General features: G+C 42.7%; 1 protein-coding gene across 3 annotated transcripts in view; it reads right to left on the bottom strand.

The window, feature by feature from the left end:
- Positions 1-5,759: 5,759 nt before the first annotated feature.
- The window catches only part of LOC108618173 (uncharacterized), a 57,465-nt gene continuing 48,626 nt past the window's right edge, over positions 5,760-14,598 (bottom strand). For all 3 annotated transcript variants that reach the window (XM_089474208.1, XM_018014077.2, XM_089474209.1), the window contains 7 exons: positions 8,250-9,829; positions 7,851-8,189; positions 7,580-7,759; positions 7,125-7,508; positions 6,891-7,055; positions 6,651-6,824; positions 5,760-5,974 (listed from right to left, as the gene is read on the bottom strand). In XM_089474208.1, the coding sequence (XP_089330334.1) occupies positions 5,964-5,974; positions 6,651-6,824; positions 6,891-7,055; positions 7,125-7,508; positions 7,580-7,759; positions 7,851-8,189; positions 8,250-9,753 (2,757 nt within the window). In that variant the 5' untranslated portion in view covers positions 9,754-9,829 and the 3' untranslated portion in view covers positions 5,760-5,963. The remainder of the gene's footprint in view (positions 5,975-6,650; positions 6,825-6,890; positions 7,056-7,124; positions 7,509-7,579; positions 7,760-7,850; positions 8,190-8,249; positions 9,830-14,598) is intronic.

Here is a 14,598-nt window from a genome sequence, read left to right as displayed (position 1 = left end):
TGGACAAGAGTAACAAGCCAGATAACATTTAAACGAAATCGCTTTAAAATCAATTAACCGTAAAATCACTCGGCTATTTGCAACAACAATCGAGCTGTGAGTCCTGCCGGACCTTTGTTGCCCTCGGACATCGATGCGACGCCGCGGCCAAACAATCAAATGTGGTGGCAATAACATTAGCCGCCCGCCCCACTCGCCCCTCCGCTCATCCAGCAGCCCAAAAACGTGGCATGCGTTTGCATGTGTGTCCGTCTGCATGCAGACGGGCAAACAATCTGCCAGACCAAACATGAGCCCCTCCCCCTTATGCGCATTCGCCATGGGATCCATGGCCCAGCTCCCCCTCCCCACCCACAATCGTAGGCTGCTGCAGTGGACGTGCTGCCAGGTATTAACCTCCATTTAATGTTTAACAAAGCCGCGTTACATGTGCATGGGGCGCAAGAGCAGGAGCTGGAGCTGGAGCAGGAGCTGGAGCAGGAGCAGGAGCAGAAAAAAAGTGAAATATAAAACACAACGACAAGGCTGTGATGCCACGCCCACTCTCTCAACAGGCAGTCGCCAAACATTTCGATTAACATACGCAAACACACACACACACACTAACACAGCTGACCAGCAACTGGGGGGAGGCAAAAAAAAAAAAAAACAAAAAGCATAACGTGCACGGACAGCAAATTGAATTGCCGGCAAACAAGGCCGAGACCTGCAGGAAGCTGAGCATTAAAAAAATACAACAACAACAAAATCACAATCGGAGTCACACTGGCGAAACGACGATGGCATACGAGGAGCATCAGCCTCTCACATCGTCATCAGAATCGTTTTAAACAAAACGGACTAATTAAGCGCACGTTGTAGTCCACGTTTGACCTGCTCCGACCGGAACAGCTCCACGCCTGAGTCGACTCACCTGTCGCAGCAAAATGACTTGTCGGAACTAAAAAACTTAATCAGCGACTAAAGGGCGGTGCTAAAAAAAAGTGATGGGCTCCTAGCTGGGCTCCAAGCTGGGCTGCCAGCTGGGGCCTTAGAGCTGAAGTGTGTGGGAAAACTTTCGGAAATTTCAATAGGTGAATTCTGATCACAATTAGAGCCATTTCTTCTGCCATAAGCAATCAAGGTAAGTGAGAGTTAAAGGCCTACTCCCAAAGTAAATAAATAAAGTCTGAAGACGAATCCATCTAGAGGACGAAGAGTGAACAATCATTGACTTAAACTATTCAACTTGTATAAAATTTTGCTACTTTTCTTTCTTCCCTTGCAAGTTTTATTTCCATCAGAATAGATCACTTGGGTTAGATCTGCCGATTTTATTTAACATTTGCTCTGGATTAACCAAGGTAATTAAATATATGGCATTTATAAGTATATAATAAGTAAACCTGTCTGCGCCTTTATATAAATATTTATTTCAATTGAGCTGCTGTTGCGCTCAGCCTGCTCCAACCACAGACTCTTTATGAATAGAGCGAAAAGCAAGCTGAAAGTATAGCAACAACAACAACGAAATCTCTTTTTGCGTAGAGAGTCGCAATGGTTCGGGTAGTTAAGGCGCTTTGATGTATATGTGTCAGTTGTCCACTCACACACCCACACACACACCTACACACTCACACATCTATATAGAAGCATTTTTGGTGTATCGCCGCGTAAATCCGTCTTTGAATAATGATGCCGTTGATAGCTGGGATTATAGCTCAGGCGCAAGCAACGAAATCATCTCTCAGCTACTCCCTCTCGCTCTCATTCTCAGTGTATCTCTGACACACACACATGTGTGTGTTAGTCTGTGCGTGTGTTTGTGTGCAGCCAGCCTGGCCATTTATTTATTATGCCACAATATTCAATGACCCTTAATGGCATTTCGTAATAAAAATATTGGATTAGTTTGTTAGTTTTGGTCGCGCTCGGGCATATCAACCACCGTCGAGGGGCCCATTGTAGCGCTCAGCCACCCACTGGACACTTTATCAACTGGCCCGGCATTACGTATTCCATTAAACGCCTAATGAGCCCATTGTGCGGCCTGTCTGGGGTCATCAGGGGCCAGTCTCGGCTAGCCTCGGGAGGGGCGTGGCTGGCGCCCAGGTACTTAGACTTAGTTAGCGATCAAAGCGGCAATGCGTGCATATGTATGTATATGCCACGCCCCAAAACAGCAATGACTACAATCAATTTTTGTGTCTAGAAAAAGAAATATACGAAATTTTATGTAAATAAATATATTGGTATATCAAATGAATGATATTTTTAAGCAAGAGAAATCGAGTCGGTTGAGACTGGAATTTGCTTAAATTTGAGATACATTTATTTAGTTCTGTTCATAAAAATAAAGGTGCAGAAGAATAAAAAATTAATTATAACTAAAAATGACGAACTGCGGGACAGCAAAGCATCTACTCCCAAAAATCTCATTTTTTGCAGTCTTTGATTTTGATGATTTTAGAGAGGCATAGAAATAGTAGTTCTCCCCTGTGAAGTAAAAATTAAAGTAGAGTTGTAATGGCAATATTCTATTATCAATATTATAATTCCGTTTTATATACTTACATGTATATGAAGAAGTCCATTCATTTTTATTATGTATATAAGTGCAAATGGAATACTTCGATTTTATAAAAATTATTGATTTGAATCTGTTTGTAAATGCAGTTAGAGGTGGAGAGCCATCAATAGTGATGACAGTTATTGAAAAACCATTAATATTCACTACTACCGATAGTTTTATTTTTTTTCACAACCATCGAAAGTCCACAAAAGTGCGATAACAAATAATCGAAAAACTTTGCAATAGAAGACAAGAAGAAGAGAAGCAATAAGAATATTAAATTTGTGCTTTAAAATTTAAAAGGAAAATATGCTACAAATACTTAAAATACAATCCAAAAAGCCAATCGGAAAAAAGAATTATCCTTAACTGTTCGGCAAGACATTGAACACATTTAATAAACAATTCAATTAAAATTGATCTAACAATAAGTCTCAGTCTCTTTTCAGATGACTTTGAATATGTATAAACAAAATTCTGTTTAATTACAGACTCGATGTGGTTAAAGTATGGCTCGGATATGCTAGGGCTAAGTGAGGCTGGTAAAAACCTAGAGATTGTAATACGCTTAGCTCTGGGGCTACTCTCATATGCATGTAGCATATTAAAATACCAAAACAGCAAATGCCCCGGCACGTAATCGGCATCGGAATCGGAGTTTGGAGCTGGAGCTGGAGCCAGGAGCCGGCACTCGGCACCCGGCGCACGGCGTACGGCGTACGGTAGCCGGATAACCGAATGGCCGGGTAGCTCAGGACCCTTCGACTTGCATGCATGTGACATAATAAATATTAATGACAACTGACCGACAGCCTTGCCATAGATGATCCCTGCCCAGTGGGTGGGCCGAGGGATGGAGGCGGACGAATAGAGTGGAGTAGAGTGGGGTGGACGTATGTGAGGTAGGTGGCCAGTGGGTTGACGTTGACACACATTCGACATGTGACAGATAAATTATGGCAATTGGATGAATGCCGCCACACCTCTTCAAACGGGCCCCTGGCCAACATCATGCAATTTTGCTTTAGCTATGAGATCATTTTTCATTTTCATTTCCTCTCACTCTCTCGCGCTCTCTCTCTCTCTCTCTCTAGTCTGGGTTTCGTTTGTTTGTTTGTTTTTCTTGGTGCGGAGAAGGTTGTGACATATGTGCGTTCACGACTAATGGCAGTCAAGTTTACCATAACCAAAGGACATCAGCCAGCACACACACACACACACACACATACAGGCGCTCTGTTGAGGGCCATCCTTAATAGTTTTCAGTTCGCAAATGATACGGTTAGCGGACTAATGACTGAATGCCACCAGGCTGAAATAAATTACAATAATCATTTATTGTTCAATAAGCCCAAAATGAAGGCAAGCAGAAGTGGGTGTAGCTACGACTCTCTATCGGTGTAAGAGCCTATGAGTGTGTGTGTGTGTGTGTGTGTGTGTGTGTGTATATGTGGGTGTCTGTCCAAAGTTCAGGCATGCATACAAATGTGTAATAAAAATAATGACAGCATCTTTGGCAGCCAGCTTCTAGATCAGTTTATCACATTCATCAAGTGAATGAAGAAAAAAACCCAAACTTGCGCAGCTGCTTAATCGATTGATTCACTTTTGGTCAGCGAACACTGTGAAAGTAAAAGAATGGTTTGAGCGATAGATAAATATATATTTAATATTTTATTTTAAGTATATTATATATTTTAAAAATATTTTCAAACACTTAAGCCAAGAGAGTAAGTTAAAGGTCTTTCTAAAAACGTTACAATGGAACCAGAACTAAAGAAATTGTTAATAATGTAATAATAATAATAATATTAATTGATACAAAATATATATCAGCCATCTTTGTGTAGTTCTCCACTGCTCGCCATCTTCATCCTACAACATACATACATACCTATATTAATAAATGTAGCGCCGATTTCCCCTCTCAATATATTATTTTTCTAGCTAATAAGCAGCACTATACAACAAATTTCAGAGATAAGAAAAAAAAACGCATTGGTAGCGCTATCAATAGCTGTTTGCCTTAAAGCTGGCCACAATATTTACCGTTGTAATAGCAGAATACGGTTACCAATAATGAAAAGCAATACAAAAGCTGCCAAGGATTATTTACAAGCGAGGAGCTTAAAGCGAAAACCAATTCAAAAGACCGAAAGAAACCAAACAAACAATAACAACAACAGCCCAACAACGAACAACAACGGCCTGCCCCGCCCGCCCCCCACCCACTCCGCGCTTCGGTCTGCAGCCACAAGAGCCACCCAAGCGCCCAGCCAAATGGTGGTCGCTGTGCCAGGGGTCTAAGTAATACGCGTGCACAAAAGAATCAAAAATCTAGATTTTGATTTGAGATATACTACTATGGACTATAGAGACAGACGGGCAGCTTGTTAAGTTTAGCTGCCAGGCTGGAGCTGGAGCTGGAGCTGGAGCTAGAGCTGGGGTCTGGATACTCTGGGGTCACAACCAAGTCCTGTTCGTCCTGTGGGGATGTGTATCAGTAGCAACAACAGCTGTAGCAGCGGCGCGGGCCATAAGTCAAGTGGCGCTTAATGCTTGTGGAGCGGCGCGCGTTTTGGCCGCGACTAAAATCGCTCGCTGACTGCGACTGCGACTGCGAGACCTCAGACTTTTCGGTTCTCTTCGGCGGTTTTTTATTTCTTATGGATTCCACTTCAATGAATTGAAAAATTGCCTTGAACAAATTTGATGCTGCTTTGCATTTTGTTGTCTCCTGTTTTTTTTTTTTTTTTTTTTTTTCGCTCTCTCTTGTTTCATTCAACTTGCAGGGTTTCCCTGGGCTCTGGGGTAATTTGTGGGATGGGCCAGGGCAGCCCCAACAACAACTGTTTTTCAAACATGACATTTGACATTTGATAATGTCATTTGCCGCGTAATTGTTTTTTGATTTGATGCCCCGTTTTGCCATTTGCCATTTCAATGTTATCATTTGCTGTTGTTGTTGTTGTTGTTTTTTTTTTCTGTTTATCTGCCACTTTGGTATTTCCGTGAAGCAGGCGAAAGCAATCGGCGATGCCCCCAAACTCCTCCCCATATAATACAAATTGATTTGACTAGACTGGAGATGCCAAATGACGACCATTGTTTCGTGTTTATTTAAAGAGATTTTAGGTTTACTGATAGACTATTTCCATAGATATCTCATCTGAAAACCCGTATATATACAAAAATGATTCGAAACAAATTGGATGCTCTACTTCATTTATTTAAACATTTATATATGGGATAAGGTACATACGCACATTAACATTTATAATTTAATGTTGTTCCATAAACGAAACTAGTTGAGTAAATAACTAAATAGTCCACTTCAATGTGGGCAGATGCAAAGTTATAAAGTTGCGAAGTTGGATAACAAAATATAAACGGTTATTTTACCAAAGTTATTTTAACGATCGCCTGCAAGAGAAGAGGGGAAAGGAAATACATTAAAATCTTATAAGAAAGATCAAGCCGGTAGTGCCGGACTAGCAGATACCCTACAACAGCCTGCGCAGAGTATTCATAGTAACTTAACTGTTGATTTATGCAGATTGTGATTAATAATAGATCTGTATGGGTTTACTTGCAAGAAACTCCTATTTGAACTATTTTTGAGAAGTATCCCAAGTTCAAAATGTGCTAAATCTGTTTATTGTCATCACATGAACCTACCCAGTAAATTTCTAGACATGACGCTATTTAAGCTATGCTTAAAATATGTAATTGAGCTATTGATTGTTATCGATACGAAGTACACCAATTTAGTTATCGAAAGTAGTTTTTGTGGCGTACGAAATGGCTGCGTACGTACGGATGAACAGACAGGCGGAAAAACATGCTCAGACGAACGTGGCTGCAGTACGGGATGTGCCACGCCTTCTCCTGCTTTTTACATACTCTTTCACAAAATTGTCATACGCTTAATTCCTGCTATCAATTTATATATCCTATTATATATGACTCGGTTCTATAAACTATATCTCTGTTATATGGTATATGCATCATCTATGCCTTGTGCTCTAAGTTCAACTCGAATTGATTCGTATTTATTCGTATATATATATATAGAGCCTAAATGTATTCACGTTCATACCTGGCGATGAGGCTGTATATTCTTGGCCGCAAAAAGTCAAGGGAGTGGCCTGAGTATCGTTGTCATCGCCTTTATCCTGATTGAACGGGATGACCGGCTCGGTGATAGGAGTGTAAATAAAGTGATTGCCGAACAAGTTAGGCGGTGGCGAAGGCGGCTCTGTTGAAATTGGACCTGAAAAGAAAGTTGTGATGTTATGCGAGAGTTAGAGATGGAAACCGATACGGCAGCGCCACTCACGATGTATGTTCTCTATGCGATTCAATCGGTTCATTCCACCAAAGGGAGGAGCTGCATTTAAATTGTTGCCATTGTTAGAAAGTTTAGACATCCTCCCGTTACTCCCATTGATATCGAAGCCACGACCGAACTGCGATGGATTGACGGACACCCCAATGATACGTTCTACAAATTGAGTTGGCATAATTAAAAGTTTGTAAATAATTCCAGTAAACCATAAGTATCAATGCTTACCTGGCAGAGCCTGCATCTGATTGAAGGAATCGAGTGGCTGATTCAGAAAAGCTTGCATATCGAGTGGCGATGGCGACAAGGAAGAGCGCAAGGAGTCCGCCCGATGCACTGTAATGCTCATTGCCATCGATAGCGCACGAGCTTGAGCCGAGGTGCTGGGCATCATATTGATGAAGTTGTTGCTCTGCAGCCCAGTGGACAGCAGTGGGAACGATTTCAGATCGGGCGAGCACGCACGTGTCTCCAGCTGGGCCTTGGGTGGGGCCAGGCCACTGTCAAACCAGTTAGGCATCAGCGGCCTGACCTGCTGGACATTGGTTTCCTCGTTGATGGCCAGCGAGGCCAAAGCGGCAGCCAGCACATCCCCTTCGATGTCGTCGGTCTCTGGAAATGGGAAGAGACAAGAGTGGAGAACATTAGCCAACTCACTTTCCGCACTGGGCGCTCTCGTTTACCCGCATTCATCTGCCCATCAGCGGACTTCTCTCGCTTGGCCCTGCGTGCCGGCGAATTGTAGGCATGGAAGTTATCCTCGCGTATGCGATTCGCCCGAAACTTTTCAATATGCTCCATTCCGAACTCACAGTCCAAGTCGATTTCCACCTCCAATAGTTCAGATTCCTTCACCGGCTTTTCTGCAATAAAATGTTCATAGACAAATATATATATATATATATATATATATATTTATATTGTCTGTCAGTCAGGCCGATCCAATCCACTTACTACGCAATCGCTTAGATGGCTTTGATCCCTTGGAAGGTTTGACAGCTCTCTCAATGGGATTGTAATTTTGTTTGGGCAGGGTGCCCGTGGACGTGTTGACAATTGGAGCAGGCGCCTTGTCCTCCTCTGCTTCGTCCTTTTTCTTTTCGTCTTCCTTTTTGGTATCCTTTTCCTTATCGTTTTGCAATACGTTTTCCTGTTCCGCCTCGTTATCCAGCTCGGCGATGGTCAGTTGATCCGATCGAGCCGAGCATATGGGCATCGGCGGAGCTCCAGTCTCGGCTAGACTCATGCAGCGCTGCAGCTGCAGCACGAGATTGTCCACTAGCGTGAAAATAACTGCGGAACCAAAACAATTTTTATGTACTGCAACAGTGGCTGCACTTGAGCTCGACTTACAGAGGGCGCGTCGTTCGCGGGTCTTGGCCATGCGCTTGGGGTAAGGAAAGGGCGCATCGTAGCCGAGCCCGTTGCGCTTGGGCGGTGTGCACTGGGCGATCTTGGTATCCTCCACAGAGTTGCGAGAGTTGCGTCGTGCCGGACGCTGCACTTGGTTGCAGATGCAACGCGGCGGCGGCAATGGGGGCACCGTGTCCGAGCCGTTCGGCTGCGCCTCCTGCTGCTGTTCGTTCGGCCCATTAACGGCCAACTGCTTAGGCTCAACAGCCGCGTTCGGCTCATGCTCCAGCTTCGACTCCGGTTCCGTCTCCGACTCGGTCTCCGATTCCGACTCCGGTTGCAGCTCCAGCTTCGATTCTGAGTCCGGTTCAGACTCCGTCTCTGTGTCCATCTCTACCTTCGGCTCCGGTTCCACTTCTAACTTCGACTCCGTCTTCATTTCCGTCATCGGCTCCGACTCCACTTCCAACTCCAGCCCGACTTCAAACTCCAGCTCCACTTCCGGTATCACTTCCATATTCCACTCCACCTTCCGCTCCGGCTCCACTTCCGCTGTCGGCTCCGACTCCACTTCCAACTCCAGCTCCACTTCTAACACCGGCTCCGGTACCACTTCCAGCTCCGACTCCGAATTACGGTCCGTCTCCATCTCTAGTTTCGACTCCGGCTCCACTTCCAGCTTGGACTCCCGCTCCGGTTCCGCTTCCAGCTTGGATTCCGGCTCCGGTTCCACTTCCAGCTTGGATTCCGGCTCCGGTTCCACTTCCAGCTTGGATTCCGGCTCCGGTTCCACTTCCAGCTTCGACTCCGCCTTCGGCTCCGACTCGAGACCGACTTCTAACTGCAGCTGTACTTCCAACACCGGCTCCGGTACCACTTCTAGCTCCGACTCCGACTTCCGCTCCGGCTCCACTTCTAGTTTCGACTCCGGCTCCTGTTCTACTTCCAACTTCGACTCCGGCTCCTGTTCCATTTCCAACTTGGATTCCGACTCCGGTTTCACTTCCAGCTTCGACTCCGATTCCGATTTCATGTCCAGCTTTGGCTCTGCCTCCAACTCCAGCTCCACCTTCGACTCCGGTTCCGGTATCACTTCCAGCTTCGACTCCGACTTCCGCTTCGGTTCCAAATCTAGCTTCGACTCTGCCTTCAGCTCCGGTTCCGAGTCGGGCTCCGGCTTTAACTCCATCTGCGACTCTGGCTCCGACTGCGGCTCCATCTGCGGCTCTGACGCCGGCTCCGGCTCCCGCTCAACTTCAATGACAATTTCATATATCTCCAGCACTTCGGACTCCGGAGTTGCTTCCCTAGCTGGTGGTGGCTCAATTAGTGCCATGCGTTGGATTTGAATGTGACGCTCTAGACGCTCCTGTTGCTGTGCCACGATATCCAATAGCAGCTGCTGCTCCTCGAACAGTTCGTAGAGGTCGTGCTCTAGGCGATAGATGAAATACTGGTCGGCAATAGGATCCTCGGGTGAGCTGGGACGGTCCAATTGCGGCATTTCACTGGCACAAAAGCTCGAATTCTATGGAGTCTGAGAGTGAGTCTCAGGCCTTGCTACCCCTAGAATAGATGAGCTGGGCACGCCCAAATAGCAAAAGAGATTGGTTACCTATTGGTTATTGGCTATTGGCTATCAGCTATCGATACGCCATGGCATTTCGAGCAGGCGCAGTAGCCGCAGCGCTGCTGTCGGTGCCAGAGCGGGATGCCAGACACAGAGCACGCACACACACATATGTAGAGACACATACAGAAAAGAAAAAAAAAAAAGACACAAGGACAAGTAAAAAAGAGCCGATGAGAGAATCACCGTGGAGAGGGAGAGAAACAGAGAATGCAAAGCGTACCATGAAATTGGCAGCCGTTTGGCTTGATGAGGAGCTCGAACAGAGCAGGAGTGGGCCGCAGTCAACAAGGGCTTTCACTTCCGGCTGCTGTTGGTGCTGCCACCCAAAATGCACAACGTTAGCCGTAAATTGCGCTACATTTTTATATAGTTTTCGCCCGGAGGCAGCCAGACGGTGTCAATTTTGGACAACAATCGCAGCGCAAAGCAAGGCAGTGGAAGGGCCGCAGATGACCAGTAACAAAAATATAACTGGAGTAACGAAACGAATGTAGATGCCGAATTCATGGCTCTACAACCAGACTAGAACGGCTCGAGAAGGCAGTGCTGGTTGAACAGATACCCTACTATATTATATGATAGCATTGTCAATTGAAATGATATTTGAAATTCCTATAGAATTAATTGAATTGAAATTCATATATACATAAATATACAACACATAAACATAAATATACACATAAGAATATATATAAGTGTTTCTACAAATCACACATATCTGCATTGCAGATATTGAATATAAATTTCTATTATCTATTCCTTAGAGTTCTTGAGATCAGCTCAAATAGATAACAAGTGAAGCAGTTCTCTTAGTATACAAAAGAAACAATAGATAATCTATAAAAGTCTATAACTTGTTGATATATTAGAGATATACATATTACGAATATTAATATTTCCTTTACCTTTCTCATCATATCACAAGGTCTCAAAACTCATGTGAGAAAAAAAAAATAATAATTAAAATATGTATAAAATTTAAAAATATTTGATTACTTATTATATACTAAATTGCTGCACTAAATTCCTAAACTATAAAATCACTTTTCTTAAGAGTTTCAACTATTCTCTAGGAGAGATAAATTCATTTACGACTAATAATATAACTTGGATGCTATGGGTGGAGGAGGCATCAAAATATTTTATTTCTTGAAAATATTTTAGACATGCAAATAAAAATAACATAATCTAGAGATGTCTTTTGAAAAATATTAAAAAAGTATATTTAAGCTACAATTTAAAGTTATAAAGTTAATATGATCTTAGGCAATTATTTATTTCTTAATAATAAAAATGTAAATGTATACGGCAAATTAGAAAAAAATATTAAATAAATTATAAATGAGAAACAGAAATGATATCTAATATATCTACATGAATATATCTATAAAATATTAAAAGATTATTAACGGGAATCAGAAATGCTATCTTCTATATCTACATGCATATATCTTTAATCGTATCTATATAACTCGAGCATTAAAAGTATATTCTACCATGCCTGTTAATATCGAAAAAAAAAAACACACAGGTGAATCGTCAGGTTCCTTTAAATTGCAACTCCAACTGCATTCGGTTTGGGTTAAGAGCTATTCGCGTGCTCACTCACCCCTGGCCGACCCGACTAATAACTAACGCCACCTCTTGTCGCTGCTGCTGCCGCCGCCTCCTGCCCCGCCCAGCCCCAGCTGGCAGCAAAGCAGCCCTGGGCTCCTATCAAACCCTACAAAGTTAGTTTACGGCCAAAGTTCAACAGGAAAAAAATCCAGCATAAAACTCATAAAAAATTTGCAAAAAAAAAAAAAAGAAAATGAAAAACGTGAACGAGAGGAGTAAAAAAATTGGCCAAAAGCTAGTCACAAAAAGTCACAACGTGTGAGAATCGTGAAAATGCTGTAAAACAAAAATATAAATGAATATATATACATATATATATATCTGTATGTGTGTGGTATATATATAATGTATGTATGTTTGTATGAGCGTGCATAAAAAACTGAATGCAGACGAAAAAAAATTGGTTTGTAACGCAATTCTTTTCTCCCCCTCCCAATTTTCTGCCATTTTTTTTTTTCGTGATTCGCTTTTCATTTGGCGTTGGCAGCCATTAGAGCAAAAATCAGCAGCATCAGCGGGCGCCAGTGGGTGGGGCAGGGCGCCCGAACTGCAGTGTTGGTTAAAGGTTAGTTATTGTTGTTGTAGTTGTTGTTGCTGCAGTTGTTGCCACACATGTGGAAATTGTGCGCGTTTTGCAGTTTTTTAATTGACCAACAAATTTATTTGATTCGTTAGCGAGCGACGCGGCGCTTTCTTTCCTCTTAGCTCTTTTTATATGATATATACATATATATGTATATATATATATAGAGAGAGAGAGGGAGGGAGAAGGAGATAGTCATATAGAAACTGGCATTAAATAGTATTCACCTAAGCTTAAAGTCAGCCAAAGTCTGTTTAACTAAATCTCTGTTGTCCCCACATCTGTCTCTCTCCCTCACTCCCCCTCAGCTAGCCAATTGAAATTCAAAGCCAACACGGCACGCTGCTGTGGACGTGGGTGGGGGCTGGGGCTTGTTGTCTTGCTGTTGCTTCTAAGGATTACATATTGGTAAACAACCGATTACAACAACGGCAATAACAACAGGGACAACTTATTGTGCTGCAAATTTGTTTGCCCAACGGCTGTCGTCCCCTCCCGCCAGGCACATTTTTAGGGCGGCTAGCGGGTGGGTGTGTCTGTTTGATTTGATTGTTGACTTTATTGGTCAAGCGGTCCTTTAGTGTTGTCGCTTTTGTTGTTGCTGTTGTTGTTGTTGGTGTTTGTTGTTTGTTGTTGTTCTTTGTGCCTAGGCCAGGGCTTGAGCTTGGGCTTGTGCTTGTATTGCTTTAACGATATTTAATCTATGATTAGAATCGTTTTTGGTCAGCAAAATCAATTAAACGCTACACTTGACTTAATTTATTGTCGCGCTCGATGAGCATAAAAGACAAGTAGCCGCCAGTCAAGTGTTGGGCGTATACTCTGTAAGTGAGCGATAGATGGGGTATATACATATGTATGTGTATAGTGATAAAGAATATATTTGAGAATTGCTCTTCAATCAGCTCAAACTATACAAATATAATAAGTACCCCATATGCCATATATACCCTGTAATTGTCTCTTCAACAAGGCATGCTAGATATACACAGAAATACTCAGATCTATTCATAGACACACTATCACTATAGCTATGTCTCTTAGGTAAGCTCCTCTTATGGATCCCTTATTATAGGGTATTCGCCCAACAATCAGTCAACTCTTTCTCCTTGGGATTCTCGTATTTGTTAAGAGGTCGTCTAGCAAGTGAATACCAAAAATGCGATGCAAAATGATATCATATGAACTGAAATGGCCATAAAATCAAATTGGCCTCTCGCTCCAGTCCAGTCCAGTCGAATGCCAATAAAAATACGACAACAAATCTGAACACACTCAAAGCGCTTTGTCGGTGTCCGTTCGCTGGCTTGTTTTCTGGTCTCGGCTATCTTTATAGCTCGATCTCGTTCGCCGACCGATGTCGATGACGATGACCGGCGACGCTGAAGATAATTGTTTAGCTTGGCCAGCGGGCGGCGAACGGACCGACATACAATATATTGCAAAAATAAAAAATAAAATATACAAATAAATATATAAATAAAAAAAATAAACTCAAGCTAAGGCAAAACATAATTAAATGAAATAAAATACTAAAGTATTCGAAGCTCTGGCATTAGATGATCTTAGCTTTGAATTCGCATGAGGAAAAGCCAAATATGAATTCTCTTGATTTGAGATAGTCTCGAATATCAAACGGATTTGTTTTTAATTTTTTTTTATTACTTTTCAAATGAAACAAGAAAAGGAAATAAAAAAATTATATATTAAAATAAAAATCTAAACAAAATTTTAAGGCATTAAAAAAATATTTAAAAAAAAAAAGTTTTGCATGTTCAAGGACAGAATTCGCTACTGATATTAATATGTATATTGTATATATCCATATACAGCCCAGTAAGATCTACCTATAGATAAAACATGTGAAAGCCGAATCACTTAGCCTTCCTGCTGTTAGCTAGTCAAAGCATTGGGACAAATCCAATTCGAATTGCTCTTACGAAGCTACAATATGCAAATGACCTGAGCTAGACGTACACTGCGAGAAAAAAAATAAGGTGAGCTGCAAGGGTTGGCATTAAGTATTCTGTTTAATGATGCAATTGGAATTTGATGACTCGGAAAACTGACTGCGGCTGCTGCTGCTGTTGCTGCTACTCCTGCTGATGGAACGCAATCAATGCGTTGTCACTTTTGGGCTAACAGGACTTCGAATCTGGAAGCTGGTGGCAGAGAGTCCGCTGTCCGCCGTGCTTTATCCGCAGTGTCAACAGCAGCAGCGGGCCCAGGTAAATTGCAACCAATAATAATGAATAATTGAAAATCCAATCAAACACCAAATGAAAACGGAGGCCGTGCTGCCATTGCCTTTGCCATATTCATATCCCATATCGCCCACAACAAACGCCCAAATGCTCCACCCAGCCCCAGCCGCCCATCAATTCGCGCACCACCCCGTTAGCCACATTTTGACAAGGCCGGCTGGCAGCGACTGGTGTTGATTTTGCCGGCTTTATCGAAGGACATTAGCAAACGGTCGTTGGATTCGGTGAAAATGCAATCAAAAGTGTGGGCCA

Source organism: Drosophila arizonae, chromosome X (genome assembly GCF_054131065.1).
Source record: "Drosophila arizonae isolate 15081-1271.41 chromosome X, UAZ_ARI_1.0, whole genome shotgun sequence".
Lineage (NCBI taxonomy): Eukaryota > Metazoa > Arthropoda > Insecta > Diptera > Drosophilidae > Drosophila > Drosophila arizonae.
Note: the sequence above shows the minus strand (reverse complement) of the source record. Positions and strands in the feature narration are given on the sequence as shown.